Genomic DNA, 21635 nt, shown 5'->3' with positions numbered 1-21635 from the left:
AAAAAAGAACACATTTTTGTTGTTGTCTTTTCTTGTTGTTGTTCAAGTTTCCACAGTCCTCAACAAGATGAAGAGCAGTGCAGGCATTAGGGCGATAGGTCTTGAACTGTTAGATAAAATTTTGCCCGCAGGGAAACTTGTAACTTGATCCCATAACATCGGTGTCTTTTGCATGAGACTGAGCAGACTAGACAGGATACGGTCAGCACTCACTGTATTCAGTAGCATGTTAACTGAAATGTATGCATATTGGAACTGTGTCCTGATGCCAGGTAGCACAGAACCATGTAAAGGGCGGTCACCATCTCCATATACACAGGTTTTGGTTGGCACAAATCAAGGCCTGCCTGAAAATGAATATAACTTTTTCAAGAAAGGAACTTTTAATCCTTAATGGATTATCACAATCTAATTGCTTTTAAAGGGTGGTATGCATGTGGATATTGCAGGGTCTTCATCCAAGAATAACTTTATATGGAAAAGACACAAATTTCCTTCATAAAAGGTTTTCATTAAGTCCTCCTCCAAAATTGGCCTTTTGTCTTTCCTAAGCAATCAATAACCTGAACACGGAGAAGGGGCATTTAGGTCAAGCGTTCGCATAGAGTATATATACAATAGTGCTCTTCTTATGAGAAGTTGTTTTGACCAGTTGACTTGTTAATATTTAGTTTTCCCTATTTCTTTACCTCTTGCAAATTGTATTGCTATTTTCCCTCATGAGACTATAAATTTCAGATACCATTATTAGTGTTCATTCTGAGACGGTTTTGCTAAGGTAACTCTAACAAAGGAAGCTAATGAAAACACAACCAGAACATATTCTGGGTCAAATAAAATTGGTAAGTCAAGATACCTTGATTTATAACATGTAAAATGAAGAAATCTCCTTCAATAATAGTACATTCCTATGTTTATAAATTATCCTAGGTAAAATGGGCCCTTCTTAGAAAAGTACAGGTGAAAGCTCAATAAGTATAATTTTTTATATTCTCGTAAATTTAAATGTTGTAATTTACAATGCCTTCCAGGTATCATTTTAGTGAAGTAGTATCTTTCCCTTTTAATCATCCTTTGTGACTAAAGCCAGGGACAGAGTGTGTAAAGGAGGAGTGATCAGTGGTCTGCTTTCCTGTGGAAGTTGTACAGCTTAACGGCAGCAAGGCCTCCACATGGTAACTCCTGATAAGATACGATGCATTTTGTGCATAAGCTTTTGTTCTTGAACTTGTTTGTACCTAGTGTATTAAAAAGGCAACAAACTTTTCCCCTCCTCTTTATAAATGTCTTGGGGGAAAACAATGCATAAAATTTGATGAAATTTTTAGAGAAATATTTTAGTGACAATTATGATTGCAGAGTTGTTATAGAAATCTGGTCATGGTTCCACATTCAGCATGTTTTGTGACTCTAAGATGCACAAGTGTGAACTTAGGTCAATGATCTGCCCTCATGGAGCTTCATAAATGGACAATATGCAAATAAATATGTGTCTTTGTCAAAACTTCCTAGTATTACATCCCAGTGCTATATATTAATTTATTTAATCTACTGATTAGGTTTTCATTTTTAATTTTAAACAATGTGAAATAAGCATCTTTGTATATATTTTTATGTTTTTTTTACACTTTATGAAAAGTATCAGTTGATTTCTCAATAAGCATTTCTGAATGATTAGTAAGTTATATCCTTAGAAGCGAAATGACTAAAGCATTTATACTTATTTTTTGCTAAATAGTTCTTCAAAAAGTGATAAAAGTTTTAGTATATAAATCTGATGATGGTGTAGGAGTTTCTATTTCTTCATACTCTTCCCAACAACACATTTTGTCAATGTTTTAAAATGTTTTTTTTATTAATTTCTTCAGAAAAAATGTCTATACTTAACATAATTTTTATTGGAAGATAACAGCTTTTCATGTATTTAGTGACTACTTGTTTTTCAACTATGGAAAATTGCATCTTTTCCTAGTGAGATGATTCTTGGTTGCTTATGTGTTATGACAGGAATCCTCTGTCTGTTATTCTATGATAGAAGTATATTTTCAGTTTTATTTATATTTGTGATGTCTTTTCTCATACTAACATTTTTACTTGGCGAAGAAATATTTTGACTCATTCTCTTATTATTTATAAACTGTTGAAAATAAATCAATATGAGCAGGTTAAACATCATATTTTTGTAAAATTATTGAGGAGAATGGTCTTTTCTTGAAGTAAAGTTGCTGAAGTCCAGGTAGAAAGTGAAGCAGAATATGAAACTCGTGTCCTTTGCAACTGCAGCGCACAATTGATGACAATTTTTTTAAAAAATGTAAGTTAGGCCTATGGAAATGTATTACAATTTAAGAACATTGCTAGTTATTTTAAGTATTTTAAATGTCCTTTAATGATGTATTTACTGTCATAGCTTTGAGGTTAAGAGACACAACAGAGAATTTTTTTATGAAACTAAATTATTCTAGCCTAGTAGTCTTTTTGGTAATTCTTAACAATCAGACTGCTTTCCAGAAATTTTTAAGAAATAAATTGCTCATTGCAAAAGTTTCCTCTGTGTTCAACTATTTTATAACCTCACTTTTTTGCATCCTTTAGTTTTTATGAAAGTTAGACAGTATTCAGTTTAACTTTTTTATGTTAGGGTACATATTTTGTAAATAATAATATGCCATAAACTGCTATTATTTTCATAAAGTTTACTCACTCACATTAAATTAAGACAAGCATTGTACTAAAAGGAACTCTTGGCTACATACTTTCCTAGAAAATGACTCATTTATTTACTGTTTTGTTCATTTAAAAATTATAATGAAGATAATACTAGTATTGCATTTTCTAGGTATAATTGGATATGATTTTGATATGCTTTCTAATAGTCAAGGTAGATTCTTTTCAAATGAACAAATGATTAAAAAACACACAACTATTTCTAATTCTGAATTAAACTATGATGATATTTCTGGCCAAATGAATATTTTCCGGAATATTTTCCAAAGTAGCAAAAGTCTATATAGCAGTAGAGACTTAATTGTTGCTTTTGTGTTCTGGAGTTCCAGGAATCCTGGTGATTCATCTGAATTAAGAAATCATTTTTCCATTTAAATATGCACCATGACATCCATATAGTGCATTTGCCAGACATTGCAAAATTTCTTTTGTTGATTGTATAAACTAGTTCTCCAAAGTCAAACCTGGGCAGTGTATACTTTCAGTGAGGAAAGAGATCCAAGAATTCTTTAACCCACATCTCTCCACCCCCTGAGAGGCAGAAGTGCAGTGGTGGGTTTGTGGGGAAGGAACCCTTCCATAGAATTAAGAGTGCGTGGTGGTCTTCTTTCATGTGCTAATAATCAGCTGTTGGCTGATTTCACTCAGCGTGTCTGGTTTGTTACATGTGCATTCATGGTATGAACAAAAACTTCCAGATCAGATGTGCAATTCTAACTATGAATACTGCAGGAGATTTCCTCATGAACGCCACTGGAGCATGGGGGCATCGTATAGCACTTACCTGCACTTAGAAACATGTAGGTCTTAGGAACAAATGGATCTTTAATGAAGGCTGTGCTCCCCTCAGGAAAGGTACCAGGGCTTCCATCACACTCCCTACAAGCCATGTCTGAAGACACAAAACATTGCATTCTATCTTAAGATTACAAAACACACACCCCCCTCCCCCCGCGCTTTATTACCAACAATAGTCATATCATAGTCATTTACTTAATGACCATCAGTATCCATCTAATGTCAGGCCACACCTGGCCAGATTTCAGTCCTGTCTCCTTTAATTCCTGACCAATCATGAATACTGAGCTCCTGGCTGAGTAATATGAAAAAAGATTGCTCATCTTCACTTTGAGAGTGTACATGTCCTCAACAATGTCCCTACCCAGCCCTGGCCAGCATGGTAAAGTGGTTAGAGAGTAGGCCCATGCACTGAAGGGTTGCAGGTTCTATTCCTGGTCAAGGGCATGTACCTGGTTTGTAGGTTGATCCCCAGCCCTGGTTGGGGTGTGCAGGAGGCAACCAATCAATGTGTCTCTCTCAAGTCGATGTTTCTCTCTCTTCTCTCTCTTCTCTCTCTCTCTCTCTCTCTCTCTCTCTCTCTCTCTCTCTCTCTCTCCCCCCTCCTTCTTCCTCTCCCTCTCTCTCTTCCTCTCCTTCTCTCCCTTCCTCTCCCTCTCCCTATCCCTCTCTCCTCTTCCCCCCACTCTCTCTGAAAAATCAATGGAAAAATAACCTCGGGTGAGGATTAATTTTAAAAAATAAGAAATAATAAAGGAGTGTGAGGAAGGTAGAAGATGAATTGGTACTATAAATTAGACTTTTAGAAACAAGAAATAATTCAGCTTCTAAAATTTTATCTGTTTCAGTAATATTTCGATACATTATTTTACTTGATCCATTAGACCTGGTTTTCTGATATGATCAAATGAATTCTCTCCCTTCTCAAGAAGAGTGAAAATGGTGCTATTTTTATAATAAATGCAATGAAATGGAAGCCAAAACAATTAAAAAATAACCCAGTTTGGGGTGGTATCACTCCAGCTTTGCATTGAAAATATCCCTGAGTGATATGATTTCATTGAGTTAGTGCTTTTCTGTATTTTTAAAACTCATTTTTTTTTGGGGGGGGGGGGAGGTAGGTAAAGGAAAAGTCTCATCGTTTCCCTCTCTTTTTTAATTGAGTTGCATTAAAATGTAGTCCTTTCTAACATGTTGTTTCAGAAGCATGTGTGATCATAAATACAGTCCTTCATGTTCTACATTGGCTGTTACAGGCTGGGGTTCTATAAAATCCGAAAGTTATCCTTCTGGGCCACTTTTGAAGGGAGAGGCTCCAACCTTTGTAGCCTTCGACTGTTCATGGCCGCGTTTCCAGCTTCCCCTTGGTGTTTCCAAGGCAGTATTCAATGGCACAGCATTTTTCCGAATTATTTCATTCAGCTTTCCAGTGAATTTACAATCCCAGGCCAGGCCCCTGTCCATTTTAGGCAGGATGAAATACCATGGAAATAATATGTTCCTAAAATTGCTGTTGTTGAAACTTCTACATAATCTGTTTTACCACCCCATTCACGTTTGGGTGTAGATCAAATCTGACATTTGAAGCCCCAAAGTAGAAGTTGTTGACATGTAAATTTATTGTCTTCCTCAATAGAAATGCTTCTTTTTTTATTGTGTAGAGTGCATATAGCATTAAGGTTGCATTGCTTTCAGTAAAAAAGAGAGGTACTCTTCTGTTATGTCTCCCTTTTCCTCTGGATCCCAAAGATTCATGGGATGTTAGTAACTGACATTTTGAAAGAACAATGCCTATAATTTGCAACAATTCGCTTAACAGTTCTTGTGCTTTTTTCCTGCAAAGGGAGGTTCACTTAAGAAAATAGTAAGGTTCCTTTACCTTTCATTTCTATTTACTTAAAGAGAATGGAGTAACAGAAAACAATGTAACTTTCAAGACTACTTTAGCACTTAGTAAATCCAGATCACCCTGTATTCTTTTTTCTTTCTTTATTGATTAAGGTATTACATATGTGTCCTTATCACCTTGTATTCTTAATGAGATTATATGTTATTACTCTGTCAGCTTTCCCAAATTGCTAGGAACATGAAGAAATGGATTCTCCACTCTAAAATACAGCATCGTCACCACTAAGCAGGGGGCATATCGCCCCCCCCCCCCCCGTGCCCCCGCCCTGTAGCAATGCTTTTTATTGGTATGAAAAGGTGTTGATTAGCTTTTACTTATGCTCTGTATTTAGGGTATCCAATTGAGGAGCCAAACTCATTTATAAATCTGCCACACTTGGCAGGTAGTTCCAAGGATATAGAATCAGAATCGTAGCAGAATAGCACTGAACAATCTGAAACTCATCCAACACCCTACCTGCTATTCAGTGAAATACAGGGCATGGAAACATGGGTGTTTCTATGTGATCTCCATTCCCTGGGGGGTCTTCAAACTTGTCCATTGCCCAAGAAATCGTTCTGGAAATTCCCCGACTTCCCATTGAGGAGCAGTGTGTAGTGTTGTTGAAAGGAGCCGATTATTTATTTTTACCTCAGAAAGTAGTCTGTATCATACTGGACATTCACAATGCTGTTTTACTAGCAGCGACTATGAGTAGGGTTAGATAATCATTTCCAAGTGAGGTAAAGAGGTTTCAGAGTATACAAAAGACAGTTCTAAGCAGTTGGAAGATTGGGAGCGCCGAGTCGTCCTAAGCAGAACAGTAATGGCCAATAATACCGAACATGGTCATTGCTTGGCACGACTACTTCAGCGTTCACGCCGAATGTCTTCCTCAGGAAACTCCTTTTCCGAATGTCCCCTGCACCTCCTCCATCGATGTGGTTTATCTTCTCTGCAGACCTTCGTATATATGGGCACTGGTTCTGTGTGAGGCAGTATTGCAGCGGTTGGTGACACAGTGATGAACAGAATAGTTAAGATCCTCTCTCCATGGAATTTACATTCTTTTGAAGGGCTACGGTAAAAAAACCAATAAGCAAATAGGTAATAAGACAGTTGCAGACTGCAGTATTGATTCAATAAGAGACAGGTGATGTGCCAAAGAGTGAACAGGGAACGGTGGGTAAGTTAGGTGGTCTGGAGGTCTCTTGGAGAAGGTGCCATGTGAACTGAACTCTGGAGAATAAGGCAAAACCACCCGAAAGAGCACATGCTACTGTGGATAGTAACAATTATGTTGTGTCCAGAATTCTACTAGATAGCAAATTCATTGGGCACAGAGAGTAATATTTAGGGTCTTTCTATGTCCTGCAGCATCTTAATTGGGCTTTGAGGAGGGATTTTTGCTGTGGAGAACACTTCTTAAATCAGATAGAGCCATCTCGATGGCAGTAGGAGAGAACTAGTATAAGGTGTTGTTCTGCATAGTTCTTTGAATGTTGTTAGTTCAAAATGCTAGGCATCTTAAAATTCCTGGAATAAAGGACTAAGTATTTGGTTGCATCTGTTTTCACACAGTTGTGCTAGTACCTGAATAGGAAAGTGGGCAGGCAGCTGAGTGATGCTTCTACAATAGAAGCTGTTTATTCAGTTAGTCATTATGTTCTAGAAAACATGTGTGACTCATATGCTATCCTCTGAGCACAGACAGGCTGATTCAACGTCTCTTCTCTAGGTCAAGGTTAAAGGATCCACAATATTTTCACATTGCATTTTGGCGTGTAGAATATACTATTAATTATCTTCACTGTTTCCTGTGAGCTCTTCCTTCATGACTTAAATAAGGGGAAGAAAATACTTTCTATTTTTATATTGGTATAAAGCCAGGGAATATGAAAGCTGGGAGGGACTAGGGAGAGAGAAATCATTGTTATCAGCCAGAGCAAGAATATCTGAATTCATAGGTCTGGAACTTTACAAGCTGTATGATCTCTGACAAATGACTTAACCTCGTTGGGATTTGGTTTCCTTCTCCATAAAACGGGCATCATAACATGAGTGGTCATGGGGTTTAAAGGAATTAATGCAGGTAGAGGGATATGAAGAGAGTTTGGCACATAGGAAAGTTATAAAAAGTGTGTTATACCTAGTTCAAAGGTCAGACTCCCCATGAGCTAAATTTGTTACCCAAATAAGTTGACTGGCAAAATACTTAAAATTTTTTTAGAGTTGCCTATATTTTGAAATGGAGTTACTTCATAAAACAGTTGGATTTTCTGCTTCCTTTGAAAAACTAAGAGGCCTGGAGGCGCCGGGTTAACACACTCCCGTGGCAGCTATTAGCAGTGTTTGAGCAGTGGCCATCCCTTTTATATTGAGCCCATCCTTCCCAATTTACTCTAGTCCACACCATTTTCTATGCCTCCCTGACATCGAGGGGCCACCTATTAACATGAACAGATTTGAGCTTGCTACCTTTCTCTTTCCAGAGCAGAAGAGTTCTACACGGATTCATGTTGGACAGGCCAAGTAAGGGTCAGGATCAGGAAGAAGATAAGTTCAAAGAGCAGTTATAGTTGTAGCCAATTGTACACTCTCAATAAAGCAAATCTGTAGAAGTTACAGTCCATGTAATATTAAGTTATTGAAATATGCTTATATTGCAGCCTGTATTTTACATATTTCTATTGAAATGTCTTGTCCATTTTGTTCCCAGGCATTGACTTCCTGAAAACGTTCATTCTGATGAGTACAAGCAATGCTTATTTTTTATCAAGTACCAGATGCGTGTTTTCATTAATAGAGGACAAATATTTTAAGACACTATCCTTCCCTTAGAAATTTATTGTCTGATGACTGAGAAAGCACCACAAAGAATTGTCAATGCGTATGCTAAAATATTCTGTACGTTTTTTGTTTCCTTTAACTCAAGGTGTAGTTATGTCACCCAAAATCCAGTCCCAATGTGGGGCTGTGAAATGAATTTTAGTTAATAAATATAAATATTTTAATACTGTAGAAGTTTTCATTTGAACCATGTTTTTTATTGTGTTTTTTTCTATTAATCCTCACCTGAGAATATTGTTTCCATTGATTTTTAGAGAGAGAGAGAAAAGGAAGGAGGGAGGAGGGGAGAGAGAATCATCAATGTGAGAGAGACATATGAATTGGTTGCCTCCCAAACCAGGGATCAAACGTGCAACCCAGATATGTGCCCTTGACTGGGAATCGAACCCAGACCCTTCCATCCTCAGGTTGATGCTCTATCCATGGAGAAACAGGCTATTGTTTTGTTTTTAATTTATGTCTTTGAATCATGCTTTTTGTAAAGTGACTTTTATCTCTCAGGAAATACCATGTTTGATCTCTACATAAATAACAACAAGCAAACCACAAGTTAAGGCAACATTCCCCCCCCTTTTTTCTAGCTTTGCTAATGAAGAGAATTTGTTTTGAAGTGGAATATGCCTTGTTTCCAAGTCCTGTTAAATGTTTAAAGACTTGCTGGCAGTTGGAGTTTCCATAATGTAATCTAAGCAATCATTTCCTGGGAAGGTTCCACACTTGCTGAGTCATTCCTTTAGCTACCAGTTTAAAAAACAAAGTCAGTCTCTGCAAAGCAGGATGCACTGTCTCAGGAAGTAGGTGCCCAGCGCTTGTAGTTTTCACTTTGGCAGTCATTTCAGATGAAACACTGTTAGCATAAGGAGGCTGCAGTTCCTTCACAAGACCTCAGGCTTTTCACCAAATTTTAATCTCTATAATCTTTACTCTGTTTAATCTCTAATTCTACCTTTAAATGTCAGCTTTCCTCACTTTTCTGTTCCCATATTCTCTCACACCCTTGATATGATTCCTCTTGCATTGAGAACACAAAAGACAGGGTTATATTTTTTATCCTCTATAATTTGCTAAATCAAATCATTTACATACAGCCACCCCAATGCCATATGTTATGATAATGTCAGTTCTCACAAAAGTTCCACACACACCTGTAATTTGATCCAAACTCCTCAACTCAGGAAAAGAGCAATTTGTAGGACCCATGACTAATGTAAAAATGAAAATTTTTGGAAGCATATCCTCCTGTATGCTTACTATAACGATGGAGAAGGGCATTTTAAGTTTATTCTGCAGGTTCTGAGCCAGTTTTGCTCTGAACATAATAATGAAGTAGCATAAAACAAAACGTAGTTGTTTCCTTTCCAAAGCATTTTAACTTTCCTCCCTATTCCTGTAACAACAACAACAACAAAAACAAACAAACAAAAAACAACCATCCTATACATATCCCAGGTTCACACAGTGCCAAAGTGGAACAGCAAGTAACAGTGAAAATCAATTTAATTAACTTAGTAAATCTAATAAAACCTTTACTAGTGTTGATGAGAAATGAAGAATTTTTTTATTACCAGAGTCTGCTTTAAATAAATGTCTTACTTAAAATTCTAAAGTACTGTACACATTATAATGAAGTATACAAATCAGGAAACAAGTAAAATGAAGTGAATGAAGAAATAACGCACTTTGTATAATAATGCATTACATTTCTATAAAAAGCCCTGGAATGGAGACTCTGGACACTGGCTTTGCTTTTAGCTCTGCTGGATCCCCAACTGCACCTTTTCCAGGACTTGTTTCAGGAAAATGGGCCTTTGGAAACTGAGGAATATATTTTCACACAAACGAAGCTTTCTACCACATCTCATCTTCATGTGGGGGCCTCCAGGAATCCTTATTCCAGTGGCACCCCAAGAACCCCACTCCCACTAGCAATGGAGAAAATCCGTAGAAATGTTTGGTTTGTGTTGCCATCATTGGAAATATTTAAAGAGATAATTGCTGATGACAGAAATGGTGGGTTTTCAACATTTATATAAATAATGATAAATATATATCATAGAACAATAGCCTGATTCCATAGGGTTTTGTTTTTGTTTGTTTTACAATTTGTTATATATCAATGATGGCCCTGTTTTACATTTTGATTGAAGAATGGATAAATTTCTCATAAGCATTTACAAAATCATCAGATATTGGCACAGTGTTCTTTTTTGTGTTCGCTTCTTAGATTTGCCTCATAATAGGGAAAAGCACATGTAAATGAATGCGTGCACACTCCCAAAACATAGAATTTAATTCTGCAAACAAAACTTCAGAAGGCTTCATCACTCTTCCTTTCCCCAAAGTGTTTATCTAATAAATTAAACTACTCAATCTCCTTCCAGCAATAAATTAGTTCCCACATGAGAAGTCACCCATCCAGCACCCTGTCTCAATATTTTAAAATTCTACTTTATCCTATGGAAATATAGGCCACACTGAAAATGACTAATTATGTTTGGAACTATAAAAATTTTTAATGATAGTATTTTGGGTCATGTTGCTAGCTAATTGTAATCTTAAGATGTCATGAACGACAGGAGGGCACTCTTTATTAATGCTAGTAAACTCTTAAATTGCTATTAAATCTTAAATGCTAGTAAAGTCTTAATTTCTGACACTAAATTATGCAGTTTAGGTTCTTCTGGGCCAGGGACACATGTAGCCGTGTGAATCTCATCATTGCCTGAACGTGAGTGCAGTACAGTGTCTGGGCACAAAGGGACAGCCAGTTTCTTTTCCCTAATCTCACGTAATGTTTTAGAATTCTGGTTCTTATAGTTTATGGCAGTGTTTATATGAATGTTACTATGTTGCATGAGAAGAAAACTGTCAGTTTAAACATATTGCCTCTTACTCGTCTAAATGAATTTGCCCCATGGTATAGTAAATAGTCTTATGTCGATCTGGCTCTGCTAAAAGCCTAGAGTTAGGTATCTTAAATTAAGGAAAATAACTGAAGAGTGATGTTTTCAAGTTTTCATATGACTTTCCAAATCTGAGAACATTTTAAGTCTGCTGAGAAAGTGTGACATCAGGTCAGCTTTTATTCTGAGTGTTGAAACTTTCCAACTATGGAAAAACATCACTTTTCATTTTAGTCTGTGCCTAAAACGGGCCTGTTGGCTACAGTTCCTCAAGAAGGACACATGAAACAGGGACCTAACCCCATGGACTTAATTATTTTTCAATCCCTAAGATATTTCTTCAGTATGTTCATGATTCTGGTTTGGCAGGTCTTGGCCCATCTTTATAAGCTCCCCAGATGTCTCTGCAGGAGCTGAGCCTTTCCAGAGTGATTATATTTTATAGTTTTCTTTTATGGAATTGTAATTCTAACTGTAACTGTAGACATAATAATCCTAACTAGAACCTCATATCAAAAAGTTTTTATTGCAGCTAGTGAATTTCCAAATCAAAATTTCCCCATTTGGTAATAAGTAGAATTAACCTTTTAGTGCAGACAGGGATAGAAATGGATGGAAATTATATATAAATACTAGAGGCCCAGTGTATGAAATTGGTGCATGGGGTGTCCCTCAGCCCAGCCTGCACCCTTTCCAATCTGGGACCCCTTGGGGTATCTCTTTTGCAATCCAGGACCACTGGCTCCTAACCACTCACCTGCCTGCCTGCCTAATGCCCCCAACTGCCCTCCCCTGCTGGCCTGGTCACCCCCAACTGCCCTCCCTGCAGGCCTGGTTGCCCCCAACTGCCCTCCCCTGCAGGCCAGTTTGCCTCCAGCTGCCCTCCCCTGCCAGCCTGATCTCTCTCCTAACTGCTCTCCCCTGCCAGCCTGATCTTGCCCTTAACTGCCTCTGCCTCAGGCCTCACCACCATGGCTTTGTCCAGAAGGAAGTGGGACGTCCGGAAGATGGCCAGTTGACCCGGTCTAATTAGCATATTACCCCTTTATTAGTATAGATGATTTTTTTCATCTTGTCAGAACCACTCCAAATTAGAAATTAACTGAGTAAGATGATAATACATATAATTGTGGCTTTACTATTTACTAGCATTTGACACAAAATAATTTATTTAAACTTTATGAGTTATGATGCCTCAACTGTAGATAATAAAGCCTATCTGATCTTATAAGGCACCTAACACAATAATTACTCAGAATAGAAGCTTAATGAGTGAGATAATTATAAGCATAATTATAACAAGTATTAAAAAATAATTTAATTTCTCTTTTCTTTTGATGATTTCCAAATACATTTATTCTGATGATTCCCAAGTATGTTTCCATGATGTCAAGAGGTACCATGAAATTGTCCAAAACACTGAAAACAGTTAATTTTAATTTGTTTAATTTTTGAAACATATGCCTTGGGTTGATTAATTCCAAAACGAGAGACAAGAGTGTACAGAGATATAATTGTAACCAGAACACCAATATTTGTGTGTCTTGTATAGTCCACCAGTTTCTATTTTCCAATTATAAAAAAAGATAGTATAAACTTCATCCTTTATTTTCATATGGTTGAGATCATTTTAAATCATATTTTTTTCCTCTGAGTTAATCCAAAGAAATTGTAGGTGTTTTTCAGATAAAGTACTATGTATGGTAGACCTGACGGGATTTACTTTTCATTTTCTATCTTCGTGAACTGCTTATATTTTCTAACCATGTGCATGGAATACTATAGAAAATGTCAGTGAAGTAATTTGCACAATGGGGTTAAGGACCATTTTTTTTTTCCAACTCTATATTCCTGTCTTAAAGTTATTATATTACTTTTAGAAGCCAAAAATTTTTGTAAGTTCTAGAAATCAGGTTCAAATATTCTGATTTCCACGTCTCTTCATTTCAAACTATAAAAACAAGGTAATTCAAATAAGAAATAAAGGGTTGATAAATACATGCATGAACAGAAACAGTTTTGCCTTATATAGCTCATATTCTTAAGGATCAAGCCACTAAACACAATAGTAAAACAAAATGTGTTTGAAATGCATAAAGATACCAATCAAGTACTCTCTTACATTTTAATGTTCTTTATTGCTTTTCAAACCTATAGCAAAAGTCACCATCAGAATCATTTATTGGTCGAGAGAAGAGGTCGAATTCTCAGTCATACATTGGACGCCCCATTCAGCTCGACAAGATCTTGATGTCGAAGGTGAAGGTGCCCCACACGTTCGTCATCCACTCGTACACGCGGCCCACCGTGTGCCAGTACTGCAAGAAGCTCCTCAAGGGACTCTTCAGGCAGGGCCTGCAGTGCAAAGGTAGGGAGGCCCCTACCGCCAGCATCTTCACCAGCCAAAGGAGATCCTTAGCCCTCATCCATGTGAAATTACTTTTCTTTGTTTTACAACTCGCTTGCTGATGAATTCTTGGTTTTTGTTTTCTTTTAAAATCATTGTGGTTAGATTGCAGATTCAACTGTCATAAACGCTGTGCACCAAAAGTACCCACCAACTGCCTGGGCGAAGTGAGCATCAATGGAGGTGGGTACAAACCAGCAGTCTGTCTCAGAGGCTGTCAGCTAGCGGGGTTTTTTTTTTTTTTTACTGTTTGTTTGTTTGTCTGTTTGTTTTTCCGTTCGGATACTTGTGACTCAGCTAAAAGTAAATTATGGCCTCAGTTTGTCCTACTGCACTGTAGAAAATCACCCATCCCAGCACATCAGGTTTTGATAAAAACCAAAGAGATTATCTCTGTTTTTACACGGGGAACAGCCAGTACTGAAAATTTGGATTCCAGAATTTCTTCTCCGGTTGTCCCTTTTAATACACCTCTCCCAGTTTGTTTGGAAATGTAGAAAGTGTTGGAATGTTGGAATACCTGCAAGTTATAACTGTGTGTCTCTTTCCCCCATCCTCATTCCAAGCCCTGAGACCAAGGATTACTTTTCATTCCTGTTGGTCACGGGAGGGAAGATACAGAGACTGTCCCATCGGGAAGTAATCTCCCTTTTCCTCCACGTAGCTACTCTCCTTACACATGTGCCATTAACCTGAAACTTTAATAATAAAAGGGACTTTAATTCAGCCACTTAAAAATACATATCATTTTCTACATTTTGGAAGTATTCCTTTGGGAAAACTCTGGCTACATAAATTAATTTTGAATGATTCTTTAAGAAAAATGCCATGTCTTAAAGAAACAGCAACCATTTCATTTCCAAGTAGTATTCCTCATGAATTCTTAGCAAAGTATTTGACTCTCTATCTGTCCCAGGCTAACATTTTCCATGGATAGTGGACCATCTACCTACCTTCAGTCTCATATCAGTTTTCTGATTCTTCTGGAAACAAGAATTGTGATACAAGACCAAAGAGACAAGTTGATATTTATTTACTTATTTATGTATTTATGTATTTATTTATTTATTTTGCTAAAACACTGAGGAACAAGATTATCTTTCTCTATAACTTTCTTCTCAAGAAGAAACACCTAACTATTAGAAGAAGGGAATTCTCTCCAGGCAAACATTCCCTGATTAGTTTGTGCCTTGGAGATTTGTGCATGAATTAACTGCCAAAATGGAAAACTTGGCCATTTTCCCACTTCCTGTGACATGTGGTATGGACTTTGTTCCGACCCAGAAAATGTCAATATACTCTTGATAACTACAGCTAATGGGGGAAAGTGCCGTTTTTGACATAGTTAATTTCTTTGAAATTGCATTTTCCCAGACAGTCAGATAAATCTGGTAAAATGTGAATTTTCCAAGCTTGGCAGGCTAGAGTCTCTGATCAGTTTATTTTCTAATTTTAAAATAAGTACTCTGTATCAGTAAATGGTTATAATTTATTTCATTACTATCAACTTGGTAATTCAATATAACTTCAAATATTCAATATCTTAGGTATTTAAAAAATGCTTCTTATGTGACCAATTTTATATATTGGAATTTATGACTTAAAAAGAATCAATGACCCTGAGAAATTTTGCATGTGAAAGTTTCCCTCATCTACCCAAATATCTTTTTCTTCCCACCAGGGCTGAGAAATTTCTACTTCACTTTTGCCTGGTATCATTTTGCTTCCGAGCACTTCGCCTCTATCCCTTCCTTGCCTTTCTTCTACGGCTCTCCATGACTTTTCATGTTTTTTAGGCATAACAAACAAGCATCGGCTTGTAAATTATCTATTCATCCTCTCATAAATTCAGATTCTTATGAACAAATTTTTTTAAAACAGGAAAGATAAATTCTTCGAATAACTACTCTTTTAGGGCTTCTGGTTGATTCCTATTTGAATTGCCTTTGTCTTAAGCCCTGGCTCCAGGATTTCAGGCTAATCTTCACAGGTGTAAACAATTTTTTTAGATTTGCTCAGCCCTGGGGCAGAGTCTGATGTGGTCATGGAAGAAGGGAGTGACGACAATGACAGTGAGAGGAACAGTGGGCTCATGGACGACATGGAAGAAGCAATGGTCCAGGATGCTGCGATGGTGATGGCAGAGTGCCAGAACGACGGTGGGGAAATGCAGGACCCGGACCCAGACCCCGAGGACTCCAACAGAACCATCAGGTGAGGGCTGCACTCGCAGCCTCGGTCCAACAGTGGACCTCCAGATGACATTTTAATCTACAAAAGAAAGTTCTAGTGTGTGCTTAATTTGCTCATGAATAAGCTGTGTTCTGCAGAGGATAAAGAGCCTTTGGAGTTAGGAGGTCAGGATCCCTTAGAGAAGTGTAGTTTGCATCCTTTTCTAGCATTGTCCCAGTCTTTGACCCACTTTTTAAATTTATTTTTATTTTTTGCATGTGAGGGATTCTCATATTTGCCATCTACAACTTTACTACTAAATTGTTTATACAAAGCTTATTGTGTAGAAACACAAAGATTGGGGATGCATCTCAGCCGATAGCATTTATTTTATAGCTGGCCCCTATTACAAATATCACATATGTCTACACTGTACTTTCAGAAGTATGTGAAATTTTACAGTTGTGATCTAGCCATCTATACGTTTTAAATTACTATCTGATCTCCATTTTTTTACATCTGGGGTCAGCACACTCTGGGCAAATCAGGATGCTGCCCGTTTTATAATAGTTGTATCAGAACATGATCATGCCCATTCATAATGTCTGTGGGCACATGTGCTCTTCAATTGGCAGAGTTTAGTATTTTGCAAAGCCTAAAATATTTGTTACCTTGTCCTTTACAGAAAATTTCCCAATCTCTAATTTATAAGTGTTTTCAAACTTTTGTGTTCATTTATAAATGCCATATGCATTGCCAAACTGTAATTGTTCATCAGATTAAAGCAATCAAATAATGACATTTTTTCCATTTAATAGAGTAAAGCCTATTTCTAAAATATTGGAAAATATTAGTTTTATGGCCCACCTATCTTTTGAAGGTGTACATTTCTTTAGTATCAAAGGAGGCTACAAGGTGGTGTGCTTGCATGGATGCATGTGGGAGTGAGAAGGGAAGAGAACACAGAGACAGAAAAAAAGAGAGAAAGAGATAAAAGGTTGGCATAATTCCATGGGGAATGGTTATTTAAAAAACAGTTTAAACAGCTTTTAATTTTTATGAAACTTTTCAGAGACTCAAATTTATGTGAAATGCTGTTATCTATAAATGATCAATATTTTGCCTGTAATCGATATATATAAAAGCCTAAGTGACCAAACGACTGAATGACCGAACCACTGGTCGACTGGTCGTTATGATGCACACTGACCACCAGGGGGCAGACGCTCAATGCAGGAGCTGGTCCCTGGTGGTCATTGTGCTCGCACAGCCAACCTCCTGTGGCCGGCCAACCTCCCATGGTCCCTCCCCCCATTAGACGGCCCCAATCGGCCCCGATCACCAGCCAGGCTGAGGGACCCCACCCATGCATGAATTCGTGCACTGAACCTCTAGCATGTAATAAGTGAGCAAATAAGCTGTCGTGATACTGTGGCCTCAAGACACTAAGACAGTAATCTACCTGTTATTTACCCCAAACTGAACACCATAGAGGTTAGCCTGAAGATGAAGGCACTTACTATTGTGCCTTGGGATTTTTCGAGTGTACCTGTGATGTGCCTACCATTCTTCAGAGTAATCCAGAAGCTGAGCCATGGTACTCTGACAATACATTTCACTAAAAATGGGGTGTGAAATTTTTCTTACTTTCACTTTGAAATAGCTGAAATAAGATTTTATACAGGAAAAAAAAGATTTCTTTCCAAAAGCATTCATTTCCTGAAATATTTTGACTTTTCAAGTCCATCAACAAGCAACAACATCCCGCTCATGAGAGTTGTGCAGTCTGTCAAACACACGAAGAGGAAAGGCAGCACAGTGATGAAGGAGGGGTGGATGGTTCACTACACCAGCAAGGACACACTGGTAAGGTGCCCGGTGGGCATTTTTCTCAGGCGTTGCTCACTTTAGGAGTCCCGAATGCCCGTGAAGACGTAGGATGTCTAAGTTACCAGGAGCACATTCCCTGCAGGCATGTCCTGGATCGGTGTAGCACTTTAGCAGTCTCTGGGTGTCAGAGGTAGCTGAGCAAGCAACTAAGTTAGAAAAGAGTGTAGACAGCAGTCTCAGGGAAACAAATCACTTACCTCCATTACTTGGGATAATCTTCAGACAACTTGAATGCCCACCTGCCATTTTATAGTAGAAATGAAAACGACAGTCTATGTTGTCAGAATGCTCCTCTGTGATTCGGAATTTTTTAAAAATAATACTGCATTTTAGGGAGAAAAAAACAACAACAATGATAACTATTATATTCTTATTAAATCTTTAAGTGTTCACTTAAAAACTGACTCTAGGACAGTATACTTTATTAGATAAAAGACAATACATTTTAAATTTTAATCTAAGCTGCTCACTACGCTAGACTTTCCTGATAGTTGTGAATGAGGTTGTACATGTGGGTAAGAGAGAAAAATTTAATCCATGTTTTAAAGTTAAATTGAAATGTGATGATAAGCTTTTTTCTCAGTTACCAGTAGTGTTTTCCTCGGTACTTCCTATCTGTAGTATTCCCATTATTTCATTAGATAAACACCTATAACCTAATTATTTATAATCTCAACTTTCTGTGCTGGAGAAAGATTTGCATGACTTAATGTAGGACTCAACAGAACATGATATAGCTTTTCCTAGACATGGTGCCAAATATTTAAAGCATATTTTATACATTTGACTAGTCTAAATTGGTTGCAGAAGAGACCAAGAATAATGCTAGGGCTTTTGGGTCTAGAAAAGTGAAAATACATACACACACACACACACACACACACACACCACCACCACCACCACCACCCCTAAAATGAAAGATGTACCTAGAATGAACAAGGACCCAATAACCAAATCATGTAAGTTTAGAGATCTATAGGGAGCTTGAGAGAAGGTAAACTGATTTGATACATTCCCCTGACTTTGATCCCATGGAGTCAACCCTACTATCCAACAAAATAGTCTTCAGTTCTATTGTAACATTCAGAATTCTTCCATCTGTAATTGAAGCCAGAGTACCTGTCTGGATCAACATGGTATTCCTTATGTTCTAAAATAATGAGAATGTATGAACTTTGTATCTCCTGTTAAGCCTTTCTATTTTGTTACAGACTACAAGTCCACCTTTAGCTATTCAAGCAGTCAAATAAATTTTAAAAGGGTATTTTCTATTTACTATTATGCATGTACTAAATGCCCTGCCCTATTCTGGGTGAGAATAATACATCACCTCCTTTATTGCTTATAACTCTGATGTAGACATGCAAACTTATCCCACATTTGCTCAATAGTCACTTTCTGGAGTATGAAATTGACTGTGTGTCTTTCATGCACTTTCCACCATAAAATCTTGTCCCCACTGGGAAATGTTTTTATTTTATCAATAGTAAATATTTTGAAAGTTTTTAAAAGATCCTGAATCTAACTTCTGTTTCAGCGGAAACGGCACTATTGGAGATTGGATAGCAAATGTATTACCCTCTTTCAAAACGATACCGGAAGCCGGTACTACAAGGTAAGTACGAATGGTTCTTTCCTTGATTGCAGTCCCACGCTCTCGATATGCAGAGTATCAGATATGCAAAATACATCCAACAAGCATGACTGTTTCTGTGCTTGGTCTAAGAGATAATTTTTCTTCTCTGTAACTTACAGTTTTGGAGGAGTCGGGTTGTGACCCCATAATAGCCGTTGGTGAATTTGACATTTCCTGGGGGAGTGCTTCTGGTCCCATGGGCTGATGGTGGGGGAGGAGAAGCTCATTGAGTATGTTAGCAGAGATGTGTGATTTGAGCAGAAAAGTCAACGTCACAGGAAATTAGCTAAAAGTAATTTCTGAAATCCACTACATCCAACTTTTCTTTTGCTGTTGCTTCTTCATTGTTTTCCTTCTACAGCCTTGCAGCATCACTGGAAGTAGTTAAGAAACCTTGTCTGATTTCTCCTTGCATTGTCAATATTCATAAGGAGCACTTTGCAAAAGTTTGGCAGCAATTTTCATTCTGTCTCTCTACATGAAATAATGCAGATGTGGAATAATGTATCACCCATTAAAACAAGGTTCCAAAAGAAATTCAGAGTGAAAACAGTTTATACTTGCTCTTTCAAATTTAATGCCGGCTCGGGCATAGTTGAAGTGATTCTCCGTGGCCACTTTACACAGCTCTAATGGAAAAAGGCTATCCCATTAATTTTTCAATAAAAATGTTTTAAAAATTATTAAGTCTTAGTCACTACATACCTCCTGGAAGACAATGTGGTGATTTTTTTTAATATTAAGATGGTCTTAAAAGCAACTGCTTTTAAAACCAATCACTGGTTTTTCTCATTAAAACTATTCACTTGGCTGTATTACTATGTTAACATGTATCGAGTCAAATTATATGAATCATTTCCAGTCCCTTAAAAAATAGTTAAAAATTAAAAACAGCCATTCATACCCAAATGCATTTCAAACGTGTTGTCATTCTACCTCACTGTCATTTATATTCTATGTCTTAGATTTTGGGGCAGAATCAAAATCATTATTCTTATTGATACTCATACTTGCCACATGAACATAATGAAAAAGGCACTTGAATTTTTCTGGGAAAATGAGATGATTATATTTCCTCTAGTAAAGATATTTTTAAATTTTGCTTTGTAAAATTCAGTATTTCACGAAACCATTTTATGTAAATGATGGCCATTTGTAATGTCATTTCTTACACATTCCTGGCATGAATCTTATTTGAAAGTTTGCATACTTTTGGCAAACTATATCAGTGTACTCTTTCTTCCACAGGAAATTCCTTTATCAGAAATTTTATCTCTGGAACCAGCAAAACCTTCAGCTTTAATTCCTAATGGGGCCAACCCTCACTGTTTTGAGATCACTACAGCAAATGTAGTATATTACGTGGGAGAAAATGTGGTCAATCCTTCCAGCCCATCACCCAGTGGCAGTGTCCTCACCAGTGGCGTTGGTGCTGATGTGGCCAGGATGTGGGAGGTGGCGATCCAGCATGCCCTCATGCCCGTCATTCCCAAGGGCTCATCCGTAGGTTCCGGAACCAACTCTCACAGTGAGTCTGCTAGCTTCCTATCTGTAGAGCAGGTGTAGAGAGCCTTCTGAGGATGATTTAGTTTATTTGATAACAAATATACTAAGATATTACATTCATTAAATTATCTTATTTTTATTTTATATTAAATTTGAACAAGTTCATGTAAACCCAAATATTAGGCAATAGCAGAGACCTAGAAGTATTCTTGAACCTGATCTGGAATGCCAGGCTTGCTATTTGCAAATCTGAGTTAACAGAAAACCACCAAGCAGGCTAGGCTACCATGTGCGTACATGGTGTGCAGAATACTGGTACTTCGAAACCCTTGATAATTTTATCCCAGGAAGAAATCTGTGTCATTAGTAGAATGAGATAGATTTTTATGAAAATGAGACCAGAATCAAATATTGAGGATGAATTTTTAAAAATATTGCAGAAATCTATATAAAAGTGTAATTTAAAATTTCATCATTACTATCAATAATGAAATCTGTGGGGAAGAACCCCTGGTTTTCACATCATAGTTTATTTTATGATATATCTCTTTTTCATTGATCTCTCCAACTAATGTACATATTAATAGAATGTGCATGCCTATTTTGGTGCTAAGCACTTACAGAAGGTCTCTAATTTAATGCCTTAAACCGTGGTCAGCAAACTGCAGCTCGAAAGCCACATGCGGCTCTTTGACCCCTGGAGTGTGGCTCTTCCTAAGCCTTAGGAGTACCCTAATTAAGTTAATAACAATGTACCTACCTATATAGTTTAAGTTTAAAAAATTTGGCTTTCAAGAGAAATTTCAATCGTTGTACTGTTGATATTTGGCTCTATTGACTAATGAGTTTGCCGACCAC

At 37.3% G+C, this 21635-nt stretch overlaps 1 protein-coding gene across 2 annotated transcripts in view; it reads left to right on the top strand.

The window, feature by feature from the left end:
• PRKD1 (protein kinase D1) overlaps positions 1 to 21635 on the top strand; it is a 310832-nt gene that overhangs the window by 239043 nt on the left and 50154 nt on the right. For both annotated transcript variants that reach the window (XM_070427343.1, XM_070427353.1), the window contains 6 exons: positions 13324 to 13534; positions 13679 to 13756; positions 15583 to 15787; positions 17488 to 17611; positions 19173 to 19250; positions 20520 to 20799. In XM_070427343.1, the coding sequence (XP_070283444.1) occupies positions 13324 to 13534; positions 13679 to 13756; positions 15583 to 15787; positions 17488 to 17611; positions 19173 to 19250; positions 20520 to 20799 (976 nt within the window). The remainder of the gene's footprint in view (positions 1 to 13323; positions 13535 to 13678; positions 13757 to 15582; positions 15788 to 17487; positions 17612 to 19172; positions 19251 to 20519; positions 20800 to 21635) is intronic.

Source organism: Myotis yumanensis, unplaced genomic scaffold, assembly GCF_028538775.1.
Source record: "Myotis yumanensis isolate MYYU_CA2020_CCGP unplaced genomic scaffold, mMyoYum1.0.hap1 SCAF_1, whole genome shotgun sequence".
In the NCBI taxonomy this organism is placed as follows: domain Eukaryota; kingdom Metazoa; phylum Chordata; class Mammalia; order Chiroptera; family Vespertilionidae; genus Myotis; species Myotis yumanensis.
This window is presented reverse-complemented; position numbering and strand designations above follow the sequence as displayed.